Source organism: Eschscholzia californica, unplaced genomic scaffold, assembly GCF_041429995.1.
Source record: "Eschscholzia californica isolate CP2 unplaced genomic scaffold, dmEscCali1.0.p SCAF_4, whole genome shotgun sequence".
NCBI lineage: Eukaryota > Viridiplantae > Streptophyta > Magnoliopsida > Ranunculales > Papaveraceae > Eschscholzia > Eschscholzia californica.
Window position 1 is genome coordinate 45,792,785 of NW_028238461.1, and position 25,851 is coordinate 45,818,635.

At 35.5% G+C, this 25,851-nt stretch overlaps 5 protein-coding genes across 6 annotated transcripts; 4 read left to right on the forward strand and 1 right to left on the reverse strand.

The window, feature by feature from the left end:
- Window positions 1-2,444: 2,444 nt before the first annotated feature.
- Window positions 2,445-4,814, forward strand: LOC147545169 (V-type proton ATPase 16 kDa proteolipid subunit-like). Its single transcript, XM_086635186.1, has 3 exons — window positions 2,445-2,845; window positions 2,946-3,231; window positions 4,456-4,814. Exons 1-3 carry the CDS (start codon window positions 2,767-2,769, stop codon window positions 4,586-4,588), a joined length of 498 nt encoding a protein of 165 aa, XP_086491312.1. The 5' UTR covers window positions 2,445-2,766; the 3' UTR covers window positions 4,589-4,814.
- A 2,157-nt stretch (window positions 4,815-6,971) lies between these two features.
- On the forward strand, window positions 6,972-10,931 carry LOC147545170 (ubiquitin fusion degradation protein 1 B-like). Its single transcript, XM_086633894.1, has 10 exons — window positions 6,972-7,191; window positions 7,662-7,713; window positions 8,044-8,121; window positions 8,320-8,344; window positions 8,476-8,508; window positions 8,661-8,782; window positions 8,903-9,033; window positions 9,683-9,906; window positions 10,028-10,281; window positions 10,588-10,931. The coding sequence occupies exons 2-10, from the start codon at window positions 7,711-7,713 to the stop codon at window positions 10,681-10,683; spliced, it is 966 nt and encodes a 321-aa protein (XP_086490020.1). The 5' UTR covers window positions 6,972-7,191; window positions 7,662-7,710; the 3' UTR covers window positions 10,684-10,931.
- A 502-nt stretch (window positions 10,932-11,433) lies between these two features.
- On the reverse strand, window positions 11,434-15,287 carry SULA (NAD(P)-binding Rossmann-fold superfamily protein). 2 transcript variants are annotated; one of them, XM_086633893.1, is made up of 13 exons: window positions 14,808-15,287; window positions 14,625-14,708; window positions 14,454-14,529; window positions 13,728-13,787; window positions 13,440-13,558; window positions 13,226-13,270; window positions 13,055-13,133; window positions 12,814-12,875; window positions 12,588-12,690; window positions 12,322-12,382; window positions 12,132-12,202; window positions 11,816-11,955; window positions 11,434-11,739 (listed from the first exon to the last, which is right to left on the reverse strand). In XM_086633893.1, exons 1-13 carry the CDS (start codon window positions 15,027-15,029, stop codon window positions 11,629-11,631), a joined length of 1,233 nt encoding a protein of 410 aa, XP_086490019.1. In that variant the 5' UTR covers window positions 15,030-15,287; the 3' UTR covers window positions 11,434-11,628. The 2 variants fall into 2 exon arrangements, with proteins under 2 accessions (XP_086490019.1, XP_086490018.1); XM_086633892.1 differs by having other exon boundaries at window positions 14,625-14,711; window positions 14,808-15,062.
- A 609-nt stretch (window positions 15,288-15,896) lies between these two features.
- On the forward strand, window positions 15,897-18,717 carry LOC147545172 (NADH dehydrogenase [ubiquinone] 1 beta subcomplex subunit 9-like). Its single transcript, XM_086633083.1, has 5 exons — window positions 15,897-16,219; window positions 16,422-16,463; window positions 17,564-17,645; window positions 18,161-18,216; window positions 18,420-18,717. Exons 1-5 carry the CDS (start codon window positions 16,100-16,102, stop codon window positions 18,459-18,461), a joined length of 342 nt encoding a protein of 113 aa, XP_086489209.1. The 5' UTR covers window positions 15,897-16,099; the 3' UTR covers window positions 18,462-18,717.
- Window positions 18,718-19,674: 957 nt separating this feature from the next.
- Window positions 19,675-22,515, forward strand: LOC147545173 (B-box zinc finger protein 19-like). Its single transcript, XM_086633082.1, has 5 exons — window positions 19,675-20,179; window positions 21,348-21,444; window positions 21,546-21,661; window positions 21,759-21,998; window positions 22,118-22,515. Exons 1-5 carry the CDS (start codon window positions 20,087-20,089, stop codon window positions 22,205-22,207), a joined length of 636 nt encoding a protein of 211 aa, XP_086489208.1. The 5' UTR covers window positions 19,675-20,086; the 3' UTR covers window positions 22,208-22,515.
- The last annotated feature ends 3,336 nt before the right edge of the window (window positions 22,516-25,851 follow it).

The following is a 25,851-nucleotide window of genomic DNA, read 5'->3' on the forward strand; positions in this document are numbered from 1 at the left end:
GTTCTGGACGTAAACTATTTATGCAGTAGCGTGGTTGAAAAAAAAAGGTCTCGTGCTTATTCAATGTCATTCGAGTGATGTAATATAGTAAACCTTTCCATTTAAATTACATAAAATGCTCATTAACTAACTATGTGATTGGTGTGTCAAATACTTGGGATAAAAAACTTACTGTCTTCTAAAAAAAAAAAAAAACTTACTAAGTGAGTTTCATTCTCTCACAAAAATAAATAAATTTTAGTTCTACATAAATACATTTAGAAAACATTATCTAAATAGAGAATAAACTCTTTTTTATCAGAAACACAATAATATAAATAAAGTGAAGTTTATTGAGTTTCAAACTTCATAAATATTCGCCTAGAAGCATTCAAATTATGAAATTAGTACTTGTAGTTGACAATTTGGAAAAAAAATGGAAGTAACAACTCGTTTTTAAGTTTGTCGTTATCCAACTCAAAATTAATTGGCAACGAGCGGAGAAGACCTACAGATTATATTATTGGTTGCTAAATCGCTTTTCTCTCTTGTGAGACTATTCTTCCATTCACGACCTCAACCATATAAACAGAAAGTGTTTTTAAATAAAGGGACCAGTGGCGTATCCAAGATTTACTCTGGGGGTCTAGAAAATTCATATAAAAATTACAGAAATTTAAACAAATAACAATAATTTATTAATAAAATTAATAACCACAAATAATTGGTACCAAGAGAATCAAAAACTTAATATTTTAGACATGTTTCATACTTTTATAATCCATACATTCATAATTGCCCTCTACGAGTTTTCATTGCTTGGAAGTTTAGCAGTTGTCACAGGTAACACCAGTGCCAAAATCAAAAGCAAATAGACTAATTTATATACTTCATGTCTTCCCTTCTCTACCATTTTTTTTAGCAAGTCACCGATTCCATCTAACTGAGAGAAGTCGTTATTAGAACGCACATCAACAATGTAATTTTCAAGTTGATCACCAAGTCGCATGACGTCAAATGAATTGGCATCATTTGGATAAAATTCAGCAAGACGCATCAATTTGTTCTTGTTAAAAAAAGAGAATGAATTAGATGGATTTAAAGAAGCAATTGAAATCATCTGGTCTTTGTAGATCTTTAGAACTTCTCAATTAGTAGTTATAAATTTATAGAAAAGAATTGTTAAAAAAAATCATGAGATTTGAAGATTAGTTAGGATATATCTATGAACTAGTATTTCTAAAGTTAGAAAATCTTAAAATTGACTTGAAAAATACTGCCCAACCGGTTTTGCCTTCAGATCTTACCACTCAACCAAGATTCAAATCATGTATGAATATACACGAAATTCCTCCAGCAAAATAAAGACAAAATTGGTTAAGCATGACATCAAACCCACCACCACTAGATTAACACTGCCACCATTCATCCACTGAGCCAGCAACGGTTATCGTTTTTAACATTAACCTATATCTACTTAGACTATCAAGACAGATATATTTTTTTATATTAAGTATCGTATATTAAATAGTACAAGTTGAGGGGGTATAGACCCCCCTACATCCTACATGAATTTGCCACTGTAAAGAACAAACAAGTTCTTACAATGATTTAGACTCTCCCATAGTTATTTTCGGCACCATTGAAGAGAATAAAAATATACCTTCCTCTCCTAGTACTAGATCTTTTTCAGAAATGTAAAATGTACTCATGGTTTTTAATATATGCACTCACATCTCGTTTGATTGAACAAAAGAACTTTTGAAGTGAGTGTACATAACAAAAATGGTTAGTTCAGTTAAAATTCTCTATTTTCTTCAGCCCATTCCAGCTTACTTGATTTTAGAGGAGTTTTAAAGGGACCACAAGATTTCTTGAGCCCAATACTATTTATTAGTCAAAACTTTCTTTGAGAAAGTTGTGGACACTTGATGCTTTACAAACTCCAACGGTCGAACCCCCATTTCTCTTTCACTTGGTTGCCCACATAAAGGTTGCTTTTGTGAACGACCAGATTTCTTCTCCTAGAGCAGAGATATCTGATTCAAAGGTCGAAGGATATTTTTCTTTTTGGGTTTTATGTTCATTCGGTCGGCTCGCGGAGCAGCATATCGACACTTCAGAGAAAGAAAAAAAAATTATGTTGGTTTTGCCAACGAGTTAGTTTCTCCGATAATCAATTTCTTAGACGGCAGGAGGCTCTCCTACAAATAAATTTGAAAGTTTTATAGACGACTCCCATAAGTGTTAGGACGTCTCTTTCCTTCACAAAGACACAATTTTCCTTAAGGGTGGCGTCTTTTCACACTTATAAGTGCACCTTTAAAACTTCCAACAAATTTTATGTTTGCAAATCATTTCCAAAATCTCTTCAAAACGTGGAGACCACGTGATGAGCCATACCACAATAATTTAGGAGGAAGGTCTAAAGGCGCTCAGCATAATTTCTTTAGACGCCCTTTTAGAACCAATTTTTGGGAGACTTGATTTGTGTGGAATTTGGGCGCTTACACTATTTATGCTGGGTGTCTCTAGCCACCCCACGATTTACGTGATTCACGTTGCTGTTTTTTTATGGATATTGTTTTTAAAGCCCAATGAGATTCAAGGCCCATTAAAATTTTCCAGTTGTCTTTATCAAGAAGACAAGAAGACAAGAAGCAATTTCCATCTCTCCTCCCAACCAGAGACTCAGAGCGAGAGAATTCAGAAATCTGAAGAAAAAAAAAAGTCTCCAATTTTTTCAGATCCAATCGAAATCTTTGGAATTCATTCTGAAACTCGAAGATGTCGACTTCATTCAGTGGAGATGAAACTGCTCCTTTCTTTGGATTTCTCGGAGCTGCCGCTGCTCTAGTTTTCTCCTGTAAGTTAAAATTATGTAAAAACCCTAGATTTTGATGTGTGGAAATTTTAAATCTTGGTTAATTATTGATCTAGGGTTTTATATTTGGTGATGTTTTTAGGTATGGGAGCTGCTTATGGAACAGCAAAGAGTGGTGTTGGTGTGGCATCTATGGGTGTTATGAGACCAGAACTTGTAATGAAATCAATTGTTCCAGTTGTTATGGCTGGAGTTTTGGGTATTTATGGGTTGATTATTGCTGTTATTATTAGTACTGGAATTAACCCTAAGGCTAAATCGTATTACCTTTTCGATGGTTATGCTCACCTTTCATCTGGTCTATCTTGTGGTCTCGCTGGTCTTTCTGCCGGTATGGCCATCGGGATCGTTGGTGATGCTGGTGTTAGGTCTCTATCTCTCTTTCACACTCTCTCTCTCACACAAAATTTAAATGCTTGAAATTTTGTCTAGTGCATTCTGATCTTGTTCACTCAGTTTTTTTTTTTTTTTGAAATTAGGCAGTTTGGATCGATCTTAATGTTATATTTATGTGTTTAATTTTGCGCTTGTGGGTATTTGTAATTTCTCTCACATATATGTAGGAATATGCTAGGATGAAAAGGTCTGATCTTTTATTTGCAGATGTCGAGAACTTAAATTCTGTTGATTATTTAAGCTGATCTTGTTGGGATCTTAAGTTGTACTTCATACATTTGAGAATTTGAGGTATTAGATATCGAGTTAGTTGAATGAAGATAAAATGTAATGTGTGTTTCTGTAGATTGGCACTAAGGAGGACTTACCTGTCAACTTTTCCACTATCGCCCCAGAAAAAACCAAACTTTATCTTACGTGAAGTTAGTTCAATGCATCTTTGAGTTTGAGATCAATGCTTTTATACCATTGTTCTCTAGTTTGACTTTCGTGGGAAACTATTTTACTAGCATTTTCATGTTGCGGTTATGGGTATGTCTCATATGAGTTCTCAATTGTCTATACCTGTTTTAGAGGTGGAACTGGATATTTTCCCCTTGGTTGCTAAGAATGTCTACTCCAAAATCTTTCTAGGTTCTGTAATTGATATTTGGTTTCCCACCACCGTCCCTCGGGTACCGGGTCAAGTACTACAGACATACACTTGCTTTCTCCATCTTTTTACCCTTTAACGGGTACGAATGTGAAAATTATCTTAAAGTTCGGAGATTTGTAAATGTGTAAATGAAGTCGAGAAGTGGTTTTTATTTAGTCAAGGGGAAGGGGAAACAGGTTGAAGTGGAAATGACTTCAATTGGCTGAGTTATATTCTCATATCGTAGCTTATCTATTTGCTTTTTGTTATGTTTTCTGATTGTGGAGTTGTTCTTTCTCATTAGTTTCTCTACTTTCCGGTTGTTATTTATTTTAGAGAATGGGTTAACCGTGGATAATATATTGCTCTAACTCTGGTAATCTCTTAGTGTTATGTTTTCTCTGTTGTTTGTAAGTATTTACGACTTACGAGTGCTCCTTTTTTTCCATATCTTACATTTCAATGATAATTTGGTTGTTATTATACGACTGGATAATTAATCTTCATGTTCATATGTACTCTTAAAAGACAAGTCTTCTGATTGTTGAATTGTAATATGCAGAGCCAATGCCCAACAGCCAAAGCTCTTCGTTGGGATGATCCTTATCCTCATTTTCGCTGAAGCTCTAGCCTTGTACGGTCTCATTGTTGGTATTATCTTGTCATCTCGAGCGGGTCAATCCAGGGCAGACTAGAAAAGCGATTATTTTGCCAAGTTACCTTGTGTGGTTTGTGCCGATTGTTTCAGCTTTATCTTTTTATTCATGTAGCAAACTATAGCTTAGTACTTTTGTCGTCTTAAATTTTTCCTTCCTGAGTTGCTATCCTTATTGGGTAATTGATCTGCTGGTTGTAAAATTAAACAAGATTGTTCTTTCTGAAATAAATCTTAGAGAGACATTTTCTCTCCTGTCTAGCTTATATATTGTTGTATTTTGCTGCAGAAACTTGTTTTTGATGAACACGGTTTTATTGAATATGTTTGAATGTCAGCTGATTATTTCCTAAACTACAATGAGATAACTTTCTCGCTTACTGTAAGGATTGAAATGTATTGTGATTACTAGAGAATTCGTGGTAATTGTATTTCCTCCCTGCGCCAAATGTGGTGTGAATGATATGGGAGTTGAGGGTTAAGGTTTCCGGCTTCAGCTTTAATAAGTGCCACGCCTAGTAAGCTTTCTTCTCTCATATTTCGGGTTCTACATAGGAGCAATTGCTCTGAAAAGAACCGATTTCTTAATTTACTTTGATCTTCATCTTCGATATTCCTAAAACACACAATCACGCTTACCAGTGCTTCCCTTAGCTGGGCTATATGCTCTGTTTGACCTTTCGGGAGAGATTTAGCCCATGTTCGATGCGTGGGAATCGCGTGGAAATGGAAAGTGATTCCTGAGAATCACAATTATGATATTTTTTTTTTGAATTGTTCAGCGTGCCTCGAACCCCTGACCTCAAAGGTGGAAGGAAAGATTGTACCTCTTACCACTCCAACCAAGGGTTGTTGGCACAATCCTGATTGTTATTTGGCTCGCGGGAGTGCATGGGGAACCCTATTAACGGAGGAACCCATTCCTCCTAAATTGGATAGCAAACTTAGGGAGGGGGTGTGTTTGTGATTCCCATTCCCGCGAATGCTTTACTTTAATATTTATGCACCAAATTATTCTTAATAAAACATTAGAATGACTACTATTAAAATCGTCTTCGACGTAATATCACAACTAAAAAAATTAAAAACCTAAGGTTAGCCATTACCGTAGCAAATCTCTCTTTCACTCGCTTGAACATAACTCTCTCCCTCTCTCTAGTTTTTTTTCCTTCTCTGTTGTTCTTTTTTCATTCCAATCGATTTCAATACGTTTAAAACGAAAAGTTTTTGGCAGAGATCTTTATTTATTTTAGATAAACTTTAAATACTACTTAAATTGGTGTATCGCTTTACTATTTCATATTTACAGATTTGAATAGATAATACTACTTAAAACATATAACAAAGTTGACGCTATATTTATGTAGTTTAAGTACAAAGTTATAACAAAACTTTTACAAGAAATTACATTCTGATTTTTAATCGAACCAAACACCAATTTAGGAGTCTATCAGGAATCGAATTTCTATTCCCAAACAAACCAAAGATCAAACTGAATAATCTGATTCTAGGAATCGTGTTATGGAACACGATTATAACACGATTCCTAAATTCCGGTCCGTCACACATGGCCTTAAGGTTTTGAAACCCCTTTTCCGCACCTCAGAGGGGTTTCAAAACCCTCCTCACTTATTGGGATTTGAAATTTTGAGGTATATGGAAGACTTGGTCCGTACACTTATAATTCTAGGAAGTGCCATTATAACTTCCCAAGCAAATATTACCTGTATACCCTTTGGAACTGAGTTATTCCAAGTTGGCTCCCATTCGTGAGCATTTAGAAATTTTGGCCCCATATTTGTACATCATTCTAATTTATTTATTTCTTTTTTTTTTGAGAATTAAGCTACAATCTTCGTTAGTCATTACAAGACATTGATACATCATGAAGATGTGATAAACACGATAACCGCCTAATTTAAACTATGAATGAAACATGCCTAAAGTCCAACAACATGAAAGAAACCTAAAACCCGACAAATTATTACATTATTTACTTTATTTATAGTCTAAATTACATGCGATAAATCTTGTTGACAAACTGCTTCCACCGAGACTCGATCCCACAACCTCATGGGCTTAAGAGGGGTGTATATCATTCTAATTTGGGCCCTAAGACATGACCCCTTTATCAAATTTAACAGTCAATGTTTTCTTTGTATTCTTACCCTTCAGTTCAAAAAGTTTATCTCCGTTCACTCTTTCATCTCGTAGGAAAAAGTTGTTGATGCATACCTTCTGGCAGTGACATTCAACTTCAGAAACAAAAATAAATTCAATTTCTTTCTTCCTCTTTCCTCCCTCATACAACCACCATATCCTTCACCATATTCATCTATCTCTTTCAGTCTCTATCTCTCTCAGTATATAGAGATGTATACATATCAAAAACTAAAGAAAAATAAGTGGTTATGTTTGACTAACGGGATAAACGGTGTTGGAAGGCTAAATTGGAATTCGAGACAAATACGGGATCTAAATTTTTAGTTGGTCACAAATAGGGGGCAAAATTGAAATTAAACCCTTTCGGGTTTTCTCCTACCATCTATCGTATCGGCATCATTCAGCTCTCCCGAATCTTTCATCCTATTTAAATCCCAAAATTGTCTTGTTGATCAAACTCTTCCATCCTCACTTCTCAGGGTAAGAATTTCTTCAACTTTTTTTTACCTTATAATCTCGATTTAGTTGAGCAAGAATTATACACTATTTTGTTTGAATATGATCTGAATTGGGGCTTTTCTCTTTAGTATTTATAAACGATTTGGATTTTGTTATCCTTCATATAGTTTCCCTAAATCTGGTAGAATTAATGATTGGTTCTGAATTTCGTTTCTAGGGTTTGGTTATCTTGTTTGATGAGTAAGGTTAGATCGTTACTTGGCAGTGGAATTTTTGTATAGTAACTATGAACTTAATGCCAAGAACCCTTGGTTGGAGTGGTAAGAGGTATAATCTTCCACTTTGAGGTCAAGGGTTCGATGCACGCTGAACAATTCAAAAAAAAAAAAAAAACTATGAACTTAATCATTGTTAATTGTTAGTTCTCAAAATTTATCATGTTTTTTCTTCTTTAGTTTTTATTTGATTTATGAAGATAATTCTACTTTCAGGAACCGTCTTGAAAGCCGATAAAGTACTCTCGAATTCAAAGCAGCTACAATGGTAATTTTCTGCTTCTATTATGTTCAATACTAGAACTGTTCTAGCTGAGCTCTATTCCAATACTTTACACAATTGCAAGATTGAAAAAGTTACTAAGTTCAATATATTCTTTATAGATGAACTCTTCTACCCACATTATATTATGTGATTTGAGTTTCAAAAAAAATTATATTATGTGATTTAATGAAGTTTTTCCAATTTTAGAGTTTACTGTATCTTGAGACATTCTAGATATATTTAATATTGTATATAAGAAGCATGGAAATATGGGATGAGTGATGTCACACGGAACAAAATATATCTCATGTTGTTGGTTTTTGTTGATTGCAGTATTTCGAAGGGTATGGATATCATGGGACATCGTTCGAGCAGACTTACCGTTGTTATCCTGCATCCTTTATTGACAAGGTTGAAATCTTTTATTGATAAGATATCTCATATTGCCTTTTATATCGACTATTTTAATACTACATAATTGAGTTACAAAATTTTATCTGTTTTCAGCCTTATTGAGATAGATACTAGAATCTATTATTCTTATCGACTTCTTGTTCTATTTCGTTTTTCTATACGTGTTTTTAATATTTTATTTCTTTCATTCTACAGCCTCAGTTGGAAAGTGGTGATAAAAGTATGTCAATTCTCCATCTCTACATTGATCAATTTATTTTATGATATTTTTCTGGCACAGTCGATTACACTTTTTAGTAATGCCTTGTGAATTCCTCTTGACTTTTTATTTGTACTTTATGCTATTTGCAGTTATAATGCCTCCCTCAGCGCTTGACCGACTAGGTAAAGTTTCTTTCTTTTTTTTTTAGTATGGTTATCTCTTTATTGTTCATAATGCTGTAACATATGGTCTCTTGTTAAGTTTGTTACTTAGAGCTCAATCGATCTTAACTATCTCCGACTCGGATTTTCCTTACTAAGTTTTCATTACACAGCTTCTCTTCATATTGATTACCCGATGTTGTTTGAGCTTCACAATGCCGCTACCGAGCGGGTTTCTCATTGTGGTGTATTGGAGTTTATTGCTGAAGAAGGCATGATCTACATGCCATACTGGGTAAGTCTATTATTGTGTTCATGTAGTGTTTTGCCTCAAATTTCTGTAGTTCAAAGAGAAGTTATGAATTTTCTGCCTATCTGACTTTGTCTCATATTCTTCCAAATTTGCTCCTTCTAGATGATGGAAAACATGCTCTTACGAGAAGGGGACACTGTGCGCGTGAAAAATGTGACTCTTCCGAAGGGAACGTATGTGAAACTCCAGCCACACACAAAGGACTTCTTAGATATATCCAACCCAAAAGCCATGTAAGTATTCTTATTGCGTGTGTACAACTCGAGTGGTATTGTTCAAAAAGAATTGGTGGCTAAAGGGCTTCGATTCCGTAGATCTCCTTATCTTCTTAATCATTTTGGAATTGAGCAAATTCGTTAGTATTTAATTCCGTAACAACACTGGAAGTATTTACATTGTGGGTGATATCTGGTGTATTATGTTATGGGAGTGCGGTCTAAACAAGAAAAATAAAACCCGTGGGTTATGAGCTCCTACTAGGTTGTTCAAGAGGTTTGCTTTATTTTCTTTCTTATTTCACATGACATCAAGAACTTCAAGATGGGACCTTGAATGTGAATATTTGCCCCATGGACATCGTCAGTATACAATTACAGAGTGGGTACATGCAGGCTTCTCATTCAAGGACTTGGAGAAGTAGTTCTCTGGAAATGGAAAATCAAGATTCACTGTCCGAGTAGTAGTAATTTGAGACTATTTATTTATTTATTTTTCAGTTTTACTTTTCACCTTTTATTTATGTCTCATTGGGACTATTTGCTAAATTATATTGAAAATCTACCCGTTTGATGATTCCATGTACTTCTGTGATGCAACTGCTGCTAACATTATTGCATTGAATGGTTAGAGAAGTCACTTAACTATTTCTCTTACTCTTCACAGTTTGGAGACGACATTGAGGAACTTCTCCTGCTTAACAACTGGAGATAGTATCATGGTAGCATATAACAACAAGAAATATTATATAGACATAGTAGAGTCGAAACCTTCATCTGCCATAAGTATCATCGAAACAGATTGTGAAGTTGACTTTGCACCTCCCCTTGATTATAAAGAGCCTGAAAGACCCACTCAATCTATTCCTTCAAGCAAGGCATTGGCTGAGGGTAACTATTTGATTATCCTTCTAGCTATTCTCTCCTCGATCTTATGCTTGTTCTATGATAATCTTTATAATTCATTTTGGTCTGGGCCGTCTGGCTAATAGCTTTTGCATTATTCGTGCAGTTGAAGAGGCTCCAGTTGAGGAAGAGCCAAAGTTCAACCCATTTACTGGTACAGGAAGGCGTTTGGATGGGAAGCCTTCGAAGCACGATCCTACTCCAATCACTTCCAGTGGGACTAAGGAAAAGCGACCATCATCAAGTAATGTAGGTGGGCAAACTACTGCAGCTTCACAAAATAATACCTCTTCTCGTCAACCTCAAGGAAAGCTAGTCTTCGGCTCAAATGCAAAACCAACTCCCAAAGAAACACCAAAGGTACACTTTTATTACTCTGCTGAAAGTAAGTGACTCTTAGGCAGGTAAGTTATTTTGGAATATGGAGTTTCAATGTAGAATCAAAGCTTTGTTACTATATGGAGGGAAGAACCTCAAGAAACCTCATTCTGGGGTCTAATTACGAAGTAGGATTTGTTGTAAACCTAGGTTCGTCGTCTGGGATGTCTAATCCGGATCGTCTCTGATGGATGTTGCATGCCCGTAATTGTTTTTTTTTTTTTGAGAAAAATAATGTAGATATGTAAATGAAAAACTTAAATTTGATTTTCGTTTTGTTTCGTGCAGGTTCCTGCAAAAGATACAAAACAAGAGCAGCCTGAAAAGAAAGAAGAACCCAAGTTTCAAGCATTTTCAGGGAAGAAATACTCTTTGAGGGGTTGATACTTGATACTCACTTATCTCAGCAGTTGCTGCCTATTAAGCTTTATCTTCACCTCTCTTTCAGTTGGATCATAAATTATAACTGGATTATGTTATAAGTGATTCTACTCTATGTTGTATTATAAACAATCTGAGGTGAAGATTACTTTATTTCTTGGGTTTCTTTCAATTTGATTTTCACATTACCCATGGAGTTTCTAAAGAGCAAAACTTTGATACTGAATGTTTATGGAATCAGTTTGGAGTCATTGGTGTGTCATTTGAAGGTTACTCAGACTTCGATCGTATTTTAGGTTTCATTTTCAGTTTTAGATATGTCGATTTGAAATTCTGGTCGTGATGTTTTCCCCCCCTCAAAGTTCAGATTTGAAAGTGAATTTAAACCTAAAAGACTAAGGGAAAGGATTGCTCTATGCACTGTTATACCAGTATAGATTACTGCAACAGTTCTGATAGGCCACAGGTGCAACATGGAGTCCTGACACTAAAAAGACTCGCCATACGCACCCTTGCACACATCGCCCGTCACACTATGGGAGCTGCCCATGCCCGAAGTTGTTGCCTTAACTGCAATGAGGAGAACAGGTGGCTCACATTTTTTTTAGTAATGGGGAATCTTTTGCCGAACTGATTAATCAGATGAGAACAAAGATAGTCCCATTCTACATGTCAATAGCAATACGACAAATCTGTCTGACTTCAGAAAATCATTTCAAAATTTTTGAGTCAGCTCATCATAATTTGAAAATATTTAGGGTGGAACCTGTTCTCTGACTGTAACTGAAGCAAAAGTTGATATTCTTACATAGAAATCACAGAATCCTCCAAAATAATTCTCACTTTCACACTTCGATAACACAAGCGGAATGCAAAAGAAAAGCTCTGCCACGAGTCTGTTAAAGTTCATATTTTACAGAAAAAGAATAAAGAATTCGTATACATACTTCACTTATCCGAAGAAACAACAGCTTTTAGTGCATCTTTCACATACGGGTACTTAAATGAGAAGCCCAATTCTTTCGCTCTCGCGGGTATCACCCTTTGCCCCTCCAAAACCTGCCGACATTTTCTCAAATGAAAGATAGATAGAGAGGGAGAGATAGAGAGAAGCGGAAAATGTTGAAAGACTTACAACAGAAGCACCTTCGCCAAGAACTGCTTTGAGAGCAAAATCTGGTACAGGTAGCCAGGACGGCCGCCCCAAGATGTTCCCTAACTGATCACACATCTCTGTCAGCCGAACTGGGTTCGGTGCTGTTCCATTGATGACTCCTGAAAGTTAAATAAAACTAACCATCAGGAACCAATGGGTGAAAAACTTGCACAAGATATGCAAGGGAGAAGAGTAACTGATAACATCGGTTACATTCTCAAACGAAAATACCACTAACTCGATGGGTGTTTCTAAGCGGAAACTTAAACATAATGATATAAAAGGATAGATTTACCTTCATAAGATGGGTTTGACAGAGCTTCATAGATAAGGTTCACTATGTCATCCAAATGAATCCAAGAAAACCTAAAAAAAAAAAAAAATTATAACATTAGGGGAGTTTCAAAACGGAAGCTATTTCAGCACTATTGGAATTATCAATCGAGAAGTGCAGAAAATGTAGTGATAAAACATCGATTACATACCACTGTTTCCCAGTGCCGATTGGTCCACCGGCAAACATCATAAAAAGCGGAATCATTTTGGCTGCATTGAGTAGAAATTAGATAGGAATGAATAGCAAACAACTTGAATTATTGCAAGATACACTTACGGAGCAACTGAACTAAAAGAGCAAGAGGAATGAGAAGAAAAAATCGCAAGAAATTACCGGCATCAATAGAGATCGAGAATTAGCAGAAGTTTCACAGCAGAGATAGGAAAAGGGAGTGTGGGTGATAGAGTTACTTACCTAAAGCACCACCGTCTTTTCCAAGAACAACACCGATACGGATAAGAGCTACTCTAACATCTTTATTAACTTTGAGAGCCCTTCCTTCCCATTGTCTACAAACCTGAGAAAATGTCGTAGTCAAATATAGACTTTAATGTGAGGAATCATCTTAAGACGGTAAAAGGTGGTAAATCATATCGGGAAGTAAAAAAAATATGACTCGTAGTAGTGTTATGTTTCTTACCTCAGCCAAGTAGTCGTTCCCTGAGGGACTTCGCTCATCAAATACTTGAGTTTCACTACTACCTAAAAGTACTCCAAAGGAAACAAAAGAAAACGAGACCTATTAGAGGTCTTCAAAGTTATTGAGTACCAGCAACATTTTCTGAGGGACTTCGCTCATCAAGAAGCCGATTACATAGTAAACCATTTGATTCAACTACGTAACCAAGAATGAAGGATACCATCTAGTTTTTGCTACAAACCGTAATAGCCAATGGCTGTTGCGCTGATCAACACTTTTGGCCGAACATCATCTTGTGAGTTGTTTATGAGATCTACAACCTTCATAAATCAATAGTAACAATCAGTAAATAAACAAGAAAGATAAAGAACTAATGCTTGTGGTTGATATATCCTAGAAAGAATTAACAAACCTTTGAAGTGACATTAATCCTACTTTGCATAATCTCTTTCTTTATCTGCAAAATGAAGAACATAAATATACTCCCTTTAATTTTGTCGTATGTTCTTTGTAAGTTATCATTTCATTTGAAAGGGTTTACACATTTAAACATTAAGTACTATTTAAGAGCTCTTCTGGTAATAGCTACTCGCCGAATTATAAAGTCGCAATGTCATATAGCTAACCTCATTAGACCATCGTGTGCTTACAGGAGTTCCAGCTAAATTCACAACTGCATTTGAACCTTGGATGCAGTCCTTCCACTCCGATTCCTCCGCAATAACAATCCCAGGGAAGTCCCTAACTACAAAAATATAACATAGGGTTAAACAAACCAGAATCAACTGAAATTCTTGGCACTTCCATGCTAAAAATGGGTGTAAAGAATCTTGGATATCTCAAGCTGTAGTATGCAATACTAATGAGGATTTTGTGTTCGACAGAAATTATGAGAGTGTTCATTACCTTCTTACCAGGAAAAACTAACTGAGCTTTTGATCTAGATCTTGTCAAGACACGAACCCGATGATTATCTGCATCATTTCAAAACAAAACTGTAAGACAATAATCTTTTTCATTGTTGACTATGCGGAAGTGCTAACTTATCAGATGGCGAAAGGATGTGAACTTCAAACGAGTGAAGTCCTAACAAGTACTTCCTATGTTCTAACATAAACCATAATAACTATAGCTTCTGTGTTACTCGACAAACAGTCAAAACCCCACAGCCCCGAGTCCAAGTCCCCATTTAGTCATTGTAGGCTCTCTGGTTGCCAATAACTTCACGACGACCGGCCCAGGTAAGCAAGAACGAAAAACTGGGTTATCAAGAAAAAGATAAATTGAACTTGTTTGGCGACAATGGGATATTTGACATATGAGAAGTACTCGAGGACATTGACATCAACTGTGAGCAATTGCTTTAACACATACATACATACCCATATAGCATCTTCTCTTGAAACACACAAGTATGCAGGGAGATTTTCACTTAAGGGGTGCGAAATTATATACCCAAATAATTTTTTTTTTTGCGAACACAATAATTAACAAAATTCCTTAACAAAAAAAAAAAACAATAATTAACAAAATGAGTTCACATAACAACCACAAATGAATTAGTTTAATGTTCTGAATTTGTAATGTAATGTTGGGTGATTAAAAAGTGGGGGGAAACAAATAGGTTGGTAGGGGTATACCTTGATGAAGCCTTTGAACCAATCTTTTACCAATAAAACCTGTAGCTCCAGTTATTGATACAATCATTTGATTTTCCTGCTAACCAACAATAATACATCAAACATTTATAACAAAAGCTCAAAATTCTCATCTATTTCAGATATAGAGAGCAAGAGAGAGAAGCTGATTACCTTCTGAGGTAGATTATTAGTGCCATTAGAGGTGTTATTGACAAGAGAAACAATCCTAATTGATGATCTCTTGCTGAAGGAAATCTGCTACACAAATATGAAATATATATATATATAAACAACCAAACATCAGAAGGAGATATTAGTGAGAGAATTTAGAGAGAGAGAGAGAGAAGAACTGACAGAGGTGGGTTGAGTGATGGAGTGGAGGAGAGATGGTGAAGAAATGGAGTTAGACCAAGCAATGGAAGTAGTGCTAGTAATAACAGCTCTATAGACTTCCATTCTTGAAGAAGCTCCCAAGTACAAGAGAAGACTAATGAAGTAATGATGTGTACTACTAATATGCTTTACTTTCATGGAGTGATAATTTTTGAGAAGGATAAACCTTTTTATTTGCGTCATCGTGTGCGTTTTGGAACCACACCCAACCCAAACTCCCTCCCATTAACACCCCATCGTTCCTCTCATTTATTCTGCACACCAACCACACAAAACTTCAACTTCATCTCGTACCATTTTTTGCCCAACAATATACATCAAAGGCAATGTGATAAATATGATCATTGTCGAATTTTAAATCTTTCAAGAAATGGGTCGATATCCAAGTTCAATAAATCATTATATACTACGACTACCTGTTGTTGGCTCTTCTCCCCACCTTGGTAGTTTAGATCTTATTTTATATTTATAAAGTTAAAATTCTTGTTAAGTTTATAGTCCAAAGTTTTCTTACACCTAGGCTACTTGGTGGTCATAATTGGGTAGTGGGGTACTGGTCGGTAGTGGACATTGTTATTTTGAAGTTAGACAGAACTACCTTGACCAGGCCGACTACCCTAATGAATAGGGCGAGCAAAAGCTGAACCAGAACGATCAATCTTTGGCCCGAATAGATCACTGTTCGACTTGGTTCGGTTTGGTTTGGATTCGGCTTGGGTTTCTAAAAACCGCCCAAGCCGAACAGACTGAACCCTAAAGTGTTTATCATACTAAATTATTATATATAGAAGTAGAGAGTAAGAAATACTAAACCTTAGTAATAAGTTTAGAATTTTATTTATTCGAAATCGAAACTTGTGCTTAGTTAAACCAATCAACAGAGCCAAACCAAACCAAGTTGAATCGTGTAGGTCGGCCGAATAATCGGCTCAACTTCTTAGTCAAACTACCGCTTATTGGTTCGACTTCAGTTCAATATAAAATCGAAAAAAACCGACCGTTGCTCACTCTTAGTAAATAGTAATGATCACATAATTTTGGCATTAGACCAAGACCGGATGGAGGATTGTTGCCCGCGGGCCACCATCTTGACCAATTCCCACCCCTAGGTGGTAGTCTAGTAGACGGTAATTTTCCGTCTAGCATCCGCGTAGGACACTTACGATATAGTAGAGGGAGTTTCAGATGCAGGGACGACGAAGGAGATGCTTTAGGAAATAGAGAGAGAAAGTGAGGAAGAGAAAGAGGGAAGAATGAGCTTTTCATACATAGCGAGAAGAGCAGCTCAGAAGGAGCGAGTTAGGGTTCTTTATAGAAGAGCCCTTAAAGATTGTCTGAACTGGGCTGTTCATCGCCATCTCTTCTATCAAGATGTTAGTTAATTTCACTTCCCAAATCACCCAATTGACCATATTTTTTTTGCTTCTCTTTGTTGGTTATAATTTTAGGGTTTCGTTTTCCATTTATTTTCTGAATTCTTAGAATTTTGTATACAAACAATTCTTAATTGAATGCTTTTTCAATAGCACTAACTCTGATTTGATTTAATAATTTTAATTCGTGTTATTGATTTAGGCATCGGAGCTGAGAGACAGGTTTGAGGCCAATAAAAATGTGGTATGTTATCAAATACCTTTGATTTATTTGTCATGTTAATGAGGAATATTGTGATTGTAATTAGGCATATAGGATATCATCTAACTCTCAATGATGTTGGATTATGTTATGATAATTAGGTTTAGTTTATGGTCAAGTGAATGATACTTTTACATAATTTAGGAGTCTAATTTATGTTAATGAAATGAGAACAAAAGATACATTAAGCGAATTGGGATTGGATTCCCTATCGACACTTTCTTTTTGAGATGGGCGAGAGAATATTTTGAAAAAGATAATATACTCTTGATCCAAATGGGGATCACGAAGGGCTAAAAAAGCAAAATGAAAAGAATCCTTTGGCAAGACAAAAGAGCTGAGTATCCAGCCAACGGGGAGCCCTTACTCATTACGTAGTTGTCATTACGGATTCCTAGCTATGAACAAAACCAGTACATGAAATTGCTAGTGCACATTTTGTGCCTGAGGACTAATTAAATAGGGTTCACTTGGTCATATCAATGGCCGATTGTGTTTCCCATCGACAATTATAAGTACATAAAAAAATCGTGTGCATAAATTGCGTAGGTCTCATTTTTGCAAGGTCCACTTATAGCCGGAGAAATATTCAAGTGAGCTTTTCCAAGTTGAACCTAAGTCCCCAAGTTCGTACATCAAAGCGCTAATTTAGTTATGGTTCTAGCCTCAAGCTATGGGTATATAATGAGTTGAGTAGACAGTTAAAAAGATCGGGCTCTTCTGCTCTTGCTTGCTTCTAATGACACTTCTAATGAAAATCACACTTTCAGGCACACAATCAATTTACCAAAGGGTAGATAAAATTGAATCACAACAATAAGTTCGGTAACTGCTTTCAGTGGGTGTCCTGGATGTTTTATTTTTATCCACTACCTTGTGTTTGATAGCCTTCATTTCCACTGATATATACTTTTCTCTAGCCAAGTTGAATCACAACAATAGTGAACCACCGATATATAATTTTTTCTAGCCAAGTTGAAGTATGTAATTATCTATTTATCTTTGGTTTGAGGGAATCAGTCAATGAGGATTGTTGAACTTCAATATCTTTCTTATTTTTTAGGATGTCTATTTTTTTTCAGGAAGATCTCGACACAATTGATAGAATGATCGCAGATGGTGAAGCACATTACAACAAGTTTCGACACCCTGATCCTTACATTGGTAAGTTTCATGGTGAAATGAATATCTTCACATAATTACCAACATGTTCTTTTTTTTTAACAAGTATTACCACATGTATTCTTGTACATTTAACCTATTCTCGAGTTCTATTTGCATGTTCCTGTCACAAAGATGATAAATTTTAGTTTGTTTTGCTCAAACTGTCTTTGTGGTCTTGCTTTTAATTCTTCTTTTTTATGACGTAAACTTTTGCTTTATAATCCTTGTTGTGCTAATCTTGTTTTTCCTTGCCTCTATCTCAAAATTTATTTTAGAAACTGATAAGCAATGATGATCTAAGATTGGAGAGGGGGGAACTAGGGTCAGTCACATGAATAATCTTTTGAGTGTAAAAATTTGTAAGGAGTCTGAGCTCGAGGAAATTTTTTTAACACTCCATTCTTGGACATCCTAAACTTGCAGATGCTAATTGCCACCAAAAGAAACAGTCAATACACTTTTTTTTATCTTTAAGATTGATATTTTTTATTTGTTTTCTTAATTTCTTGGTGCAGTTCCTTGGGCTCCTGGTGGTTCCAAGTTTACCCGAAATCCAACACCACCTACTGGGGTAAGTTTAAGCAATTTATACCTTAGAAAATGAAGTATAGCTCATAAATCTGATTATTTACATTAGTTCTATTTCCACTTACAAAACTACACAAGATCTGATATGGCATGTTTCTTCAGTTTTGACTTTAGTGTTTTCCTCCTTCATTCATTCATAATTTCTGTGCTCGATCAAGTTCTCTGAAACATTTATGCTCGATGCAGATTGAGATAGTCTACAACTATGGCCGGGAAGATAACGACTGAAAGACATTTCAAAATGTTGAACAGATAAATCAAAGGTGTTGTTTAAATCAGATATTAATCTGCATTTGTTATCAGTTTAATTTCCTTTGTAGGAATGCTTTGCCAGAACTGAAGTTAGAATAAGTGAATAATTGAGCCTGGACCCTTGATATACTACTCTTTGAGCAAAAGGATGTTACCTTTTATTTCATTTGCATAATGTCTGCGACAAAATTCATTTTTCGTGCTTAAATGATGTTTAAACATTTAATTTTCATTTATCTCTGACCCATGTTGGCTCAATATGGACTTCTTCATTGTGCTATCAGTCAGTGTTAATAAAAAAGTTGATCGTCTCGTGAGGATCTCACTCAACGAGCGCGTTATACTTACGAAGTTATGCATTAGCCTGTTTGGCCAACTAACCATTGCAGGTTAAGCTATTTAGCCTGTTCATGTTACCCACACATTTCTCTGTGTAGATGGCCAAAAATAATCAGATTCTTTTTTTAGGTGTCGATTTTGATCTAAGGCAAGTTAAACAAATAACCTTATTTAGTTCTTGTCTGGAACAATAATTTTTTTCTAAAGGTCGACAAATATTTGAAAAACTTACTGAAATGAAGAGGATGAAGAGGAAAACTTGCTGAAATGAAGAGTAAATAAAATAGTGGTTGTTAAGTCTGACAAACGAACTCGAAGTTTTAGAGGCCGTATTAAAGAGCAGTGTTACAACCCATATTTAGAAACGCAAGTGAGGAGCAATATTTTTTTATATTTATAAATAACATTATCATGAAATCTAAAATCAAAATTTAAATGGAAAGAGATCTTCAATCTTGAAAAGGAAAAAAAAAAATTAGTTAGGTTTGATACCTCCAAATCAAAAGAATGAGTAAGCCTGCTTCATTTGTCAGGTAGTTCTTTGTTGCTTCTTCTTTTCCTTTTAAATTTTTGACTAGACTAAATTTGTGGATGTGAATAAATTGCAAGCACTTGTCAACCCACCAAAACCACTATTTTCTTTTGTAAATTTGTGGTTCATAATTCTCAGAAGATGTGAGAAGAAGAAGGCAAATAATACTAGTACTAATTTTTAGTGAGAGAAAAGTAGGTCACACTCGTCACAGCCTCGCATTTCCTTCCTCAATTTGTGTTGTTTCTGGCTGACTATCTGACCTTCTCGAAACCTACTTTTTTTTTTTTTTTTTTTTTTGTTGAAAGTTCTCGAAACCTACTTACTTACTGTGTGGGTCCTCTCTCTCTCTCTCTCTCTCTTTTTTTTTTGTTAAAGGCTCTCTCTCTCTCTAGAAAAATCAAAATCACCCAAACCACTACCACTATTAACAACAAACAGTGATTCGACGACACAAGAAGAACTAAATAAAAATCAAAGAATCAAATCCAATCCTTTTCTTTTTCTCATTACTTCTCTTTCCTTTTCTTCAATCTATAAAAACCCCCTTTATATCTCAATTGTTACTTTCCTCTCTTTCTCTCTCTCTCTCTCTCTAGAAGTTGTGATACTTGTAGTTCGTTTTTGGTTTAATTGAAGAAGACTTTTAAGATTTGGAAATGATGTGGAATAGGAAGAAGGAGAAACGATGAGATTGATGAGTAAAGAAAGAAAGATTAATTAATAAATTATGCGAACACTTTGTGATGTCTGTGAGAGCGCTGCTGCTATCCTCTTCTGTGCCGCTGATGAAGCTGCTCTCTGTCAATCCTGCGATCATAAGGTAGGTCAATCTTCTTTCATTTTTTCTTTACTTTCTCATCTCAATTCATCAAATTTTAGGTTCAAATCTTCTTATTCACTATAGTTTTTCCCAAGTCATGGTGCTAAATTCTGCAATTTTATTCCTTTTGATCTAATAACCTAAATCTAGGTCATGTATGTGTATGAACAAATTTACAGTAGAATATAAAACTAGGGCATGAGCAAAAGGGAGGTCTCGTGAACAAACATTATACGAAAAATATACAACTAGGGCATGTGTCATCTACCATCACCCATTGATTTTGAGTGGGATGTCCGTAAAGAGCTAGCCCTCATGTTGTATGTCCAATTGTCCATGAATGGTAACACGATATCTAAGGTATCCAACAAAAGGCACGCTGAATGCCACGTCTGAGGTAGTGAAGAAGTGTGTCAGTGTAACCTCACATAGACAGCGGAAAGTTTTTCCGTCAAGGAAATATGATAATGTTTAGGGCATTCGCCAATGGGTTTGAGTCAGATGTCCGCAAAGTTAATGTACATTTAGTCGAGTATTTATCCTAAAATGATAGTATTTCAATACTAAATTGAGTTTTCTTTTGCTTGAATAGTTGAATCAATGTTGAGGATTCATGATGTGTTGTTCTTGGAGGACAGTGTGGTGATTTTAAACGAACCAAAAAAAAAGAATTAATGAACGAGACTAATGACATTTTAAGTAATCTAACTAGTATAAAGGAACTAAAGAACGAGAGATTGTTCTAGTCTCTTTAGTTATAATTTAAATAGGTGAAGAACGGAGAACAATTGGCATCCTCTACTATTAGCTCTATGAGGACTACTTAATGTAGGGTCAATCGGATCTCTTCATCGTATAAAATCCGAGATCTTGAATATAAGGGCACATAGCACACTAATATAATTCGTAGAGATACTTAGCTAGTGAGCGTGCTTTTTTAATATTTCTCAATGACTTAAAAAACCAAGTACTGAACCAACTGTCAAAATGAGGATAAAAACTGGAATATTGGATGATAGTAGCAGAAATTCAGTTCTATACTTAGTTCATGCAAATAGCAGAACTCATTTGAAACGTAGTTCTTCGAATGTTCTTTTCTCAAGTTCAAACTCTTCTGTTGTTACATGACCTCTTCAACTTCAACTTATCGGAAAAATGGATTTTGCAGGTTCACATGTGTAACAAGCTTGCTAATCGACATGTACGGGTTGGACTAGCTGACCCCAGTGATGTTGCTCGCTGTGATATATGCGAAAGTGCACCAGGTATAGAACTTTCTTGTGTGTGGGTATGTATAGTAGTGTTTCTTATCTTCGTTTTTAAAGAAGGGAGTTAAGTTTCTTTTCCTTTTCCAAAACCTCTCTAGCTTTCTTTTACTGTGAGGTTGATGGAAGTTCGCTATGCTTGCAATGTGATATGATGGTACATGTTGGAGGAAAAAGAACCCACGGAAGATATCTCTTGTTCAGACAGAGGGTTAAGGTTTTTGATTTCAGTTTTGCTATGCGTTTCTGAATCTATATTGTTTTCTTCACAAAAGGCAGTTCTCAGATTCACTCTCTTCGTGTTTTTTCTCTAGTTTCCAGGTGATAAACCTGGCCATTTTGAGGATTTGACGACACCTCCGAATCCAGGTGATAATGCGAGGGAACCAAACCAGACATCTAAACAGACAATGAGAGAAAATGGGCAAAATCACAGGGCCTCTCCTGTCCCCATTCTGAATTCTAACAACATTGAGAATGGCAAGATGGACAACAAAATGATTGATCTCAATGCTAGACCTAACCGAACATATGGTCAATCATCAAATAATCAGGTACGAAGTGTCCTGATTGATTCTTTCTGCAAAATCGACACAATTATGTAGTAGATATGTTTTATGGTTCGAAAAACCGTCCTTTTATCTGCTAACTATTTGAAATTTATGAACAACAGGATCAGGGGAATGATGTACTAAGTGGCAATACTGATGATTCGGCCAGTATCGTACCTGTTAGATCTTTAAAAAGAGAGCTAGATAAGTGATCAAGGTACATCTGATAATCTGATTTACATTTTGAGTCATATTATGCCACCATTTCTGCTCTACTTTAAGTGTAAATTATTATTTTCGAGACTCTTCTGAATACGATCGATAGCCTTCGAACTTCTTTATTCAGGCTATTATCAGAGAGCACGATATAACATTTAACTTGTTTAGGGAATTAGAAGGAACTCTCCAAAAACAATTTATTGAAGTTTTTTAAGTGTGTTTTAGTGATACTTCTGATGTTGCCGTGATTATCTGGAGTTCATGAAATTATATGAAGTGCTTCATTTTTCTTGTACTGAAAGACAAATTACCATATCGTGTTAATCGGGTGGTATGTATGATTTTTTTATCCTCGTCGTAACGATGAACTCAAGGTTATTAGGTGGAACTGAGGGGCCAATTGTAATTGTTTCTTGTACCAAATCTTCAGATATGTCGAGCCATTTGCTGCATCGCCATTTCCTTTATGAACCATTGTAGTAAGTTCATATCACTGGCTTATCCAAATTTTCGGGCTCTAATGCTTTAGCAATGTTGATGACCGAGGGACTGGGTATGTAAAAGGTGACACATACGTGATGCTTGCTTTCTTTTATTGTGTAAATACGAGTAGTTGGAGTCTACCTTGTCGGAATTTGAGTCGTCGACTTCTGTCTTGGACTGTTTTATTTATGTCTACTCAACTTGCCAAAAATTAGGGTGCCCACTCGAGAGTAACACACGCCAGTCGAATAAAAAGGTAAATGTTTTGAAAACCTATGCTCTCCAGACAATTTTAAATGGAAGAAGAAAAAAATGAAAATTAGGCCTCAATCTAAAAAGTAAGGTGCTGTTTGTTTTTTCATTTGTGTCTGAATCTGAAATTGCTGAATCTGAAAATGAATGAATCTGAATACGAATTACATGTTTGTTTTTCAAATCTGAATTGTTAGGTCTGAATAATTTTTTTACTTTTATATCCCTTACAAACAAAAAGAATTCTTTGTTTGTCCCAAAATCTTGGTAAAACAGAAAGAGTATAAAAAACCCTAACAAAAAATAACCCTAAAAACTTAGGGTTTTTTTTTTCTCTCAGCAGTTTTGATTTTGAGAGAGAGAGAGAGAGAGAGAGAGTAGATATTTCTCCACTTCGTCTCCCCTCAGTCTCTCTTTCTCATCGAAGACCCTCACTAGGTCTTGGTAAACGAAACTCCTATTTCGCTGGTCTTTGGGCTGGTCTTTGGTGGTGGTTGTGGGTGTTTGTGGTGGTCGGTGGTGGTGGTTTGGCTGGCTGTGATGGAGGTGTTGTCTGGTCTTTGGTGGTGGCGGTGGTGTAGCCTGTTTTGATTTTGTTTGTGTTTGCTTTTGGTTTGCTTTGCTTTTGGTTTGCCTTGCTTTTGGTTTGCTTTGCTTTGCTTTTGGTGTTGTCTGGCTGTGATAGGGGTCTTGGTAAACGAATTAGATGGTTGTTTTGATTTTGGTGGTGGTGGTGGTGTGGTGGTTTTGATGGTGATGGTGGTGGTGGTGGTTTTGCTGGTTGTGGTTTTAGCCGATGGTGGTGGTGGTTTTTGCCGGTGGTGGTGGTGGTTTTAGCCGGCGGTGGTGGTTTTAGCGGTGGTGGTGGTTTTGCTGGTGGTGGTGGTGGTGGTTTGGCCGGTGGTGGTGGTTTTGGCCGGTGGTGGTGGTGGTGAAATTCTTGAAAGTGGATTTTTTTTAAATCACAGGGTTAAAAATGTCATTAAACATAATTCAGACATTAGGTTTACCTTTCAGACTTCTTTTAAAGTCTGAAAATAATGGGCTTTTATTCAGTCAATTCAGACCTCTAACTCATTCAGACAAAATTTCAGATTTTACTAAATAAAAAACAAACATCTGAAATCTGAAAAAATGAAAAAACAAACAGCACCTAACTCTTCAAAAAGAAAAGAAAGTCACGTGAGAAAAAATTAGGGTCGGATGCGACAATGTCAGGTTAGGAGGGGTAAAAGGTAAACTACATTTATTAAATATAATTTGGGATGTACATCTTTTCATTAAAAAAAAAAACCCTAGATCCCAAATATAATTTGATCTATTGTCACAATTTGTGATAAGCAGGTAGAAGAATACTACATTATTTATTAGAGAAGGGATCTACATCTTTTCATTAAAATTCGTCAGCTGATTATTTGTGATAAGCCGGTAGAAGAATACTCCATTATTTGTTAGAGAAGTAAGGAATCTACATCTTTCCATTAAAATTAGCGGATTATTTCAATAATATATAGTCAGTAATATTGAATTACATGTGTACTACTTATGTCAGATTTTATGAGATTGATTGATGATTTTTATTTATTAAAATGTTCACCAGGAGGTCGAGGACCACATGCTCCATATATACTATAACAATAACACCCTGTTGGAGTGAATTTAAAATTAAATTAGAAGACATAGTAGAGGAATCAAATACCTGGTCCATCTGAAAATTTTTTTTATGAGACGTCCGTCTGAATTTATCTGCTTTCAACAAAAAAAAAATCTGAATTTATTAGGTGTCTCTTCACATTTAATGAAGGCAAAATTTATCATTCTATTTTTTCTCAAGTAATTTTTCTTATAAGTTCAACAAAAAAAAAAAGTAAATTTTCTTATAAATAATCAACCACGACCAAGTGACCCTAAAAAAAATAAAGAAAAAAAAGTCATAAGTCAAATTATTTTGATATTTCGAATGAATATACTATATTATACGATGGGGCTTTGAACAAAAAAAATATATTAAACGATGGGGTTTATTGACTTTAGGGTGATAAAAATGAGTTAGAATTCTTTGTATAAGCCAACAAGTTTAAGAACCCAATCGCGTCAAGTTAGATGTTAAATTGAACTTCCACATAGCAACAAATTTATAAATTTACCATATTACTTAGACCAAATGAACTTGTTTATAGGTATTGACTGGAAGAGGATAGTATCTATATAAACTAATTTGTTGTATTAGTATAAATTTACACCTAATATTTTGGGTTTAGTAGTATTCCAACGTTTGGCATTAAACCGTGAGGTTCTCTGAGCCGATCACAGGTTGAAAGTGGATGTGGTCAGTTCCAACTGATTCAGATATTTCCCGCTCTAGATGACCTGACCAATAAGAATCGGATACATCACTTTTCGATTTGTGGTTGACCCCTATTTTCGAACCAAATAGCATGTCCCATAAATTGGGGTTACTCTTAGGGGGGGTAGTGGATTGGGATATTGGTAGACATTTGAGGATTCTCAAATGTATGGGGCATTCAAATCCAGACATTTGAGAATCCTGAAATGTCTGAGGCATTCAAATCCAGACATTTGAAAGTCCTGAAACGTCTGAGGCATTCAAATCTAGACATTTACAAATTCCCGAATGTCTGTGACATTCAATTATAAACAAAATGTCCGCGGACTTTGGTAGACTTCATTGTTTGATGAATTTTATGAAGGATTTGGGACAAATTTGGAGGCCAAAATGTCTTTACAAAACCAAGAGACATTTGAAGCCCATCACGTGATCAAACAACAATAATAATATTAAAATAATAAATGACCACCAAATGTCCATCAATGTCCACAAATATTTACAGATGTCTACGAAAGTCGAAAAATATATTATTTCATGTGATTAAGCAATAAT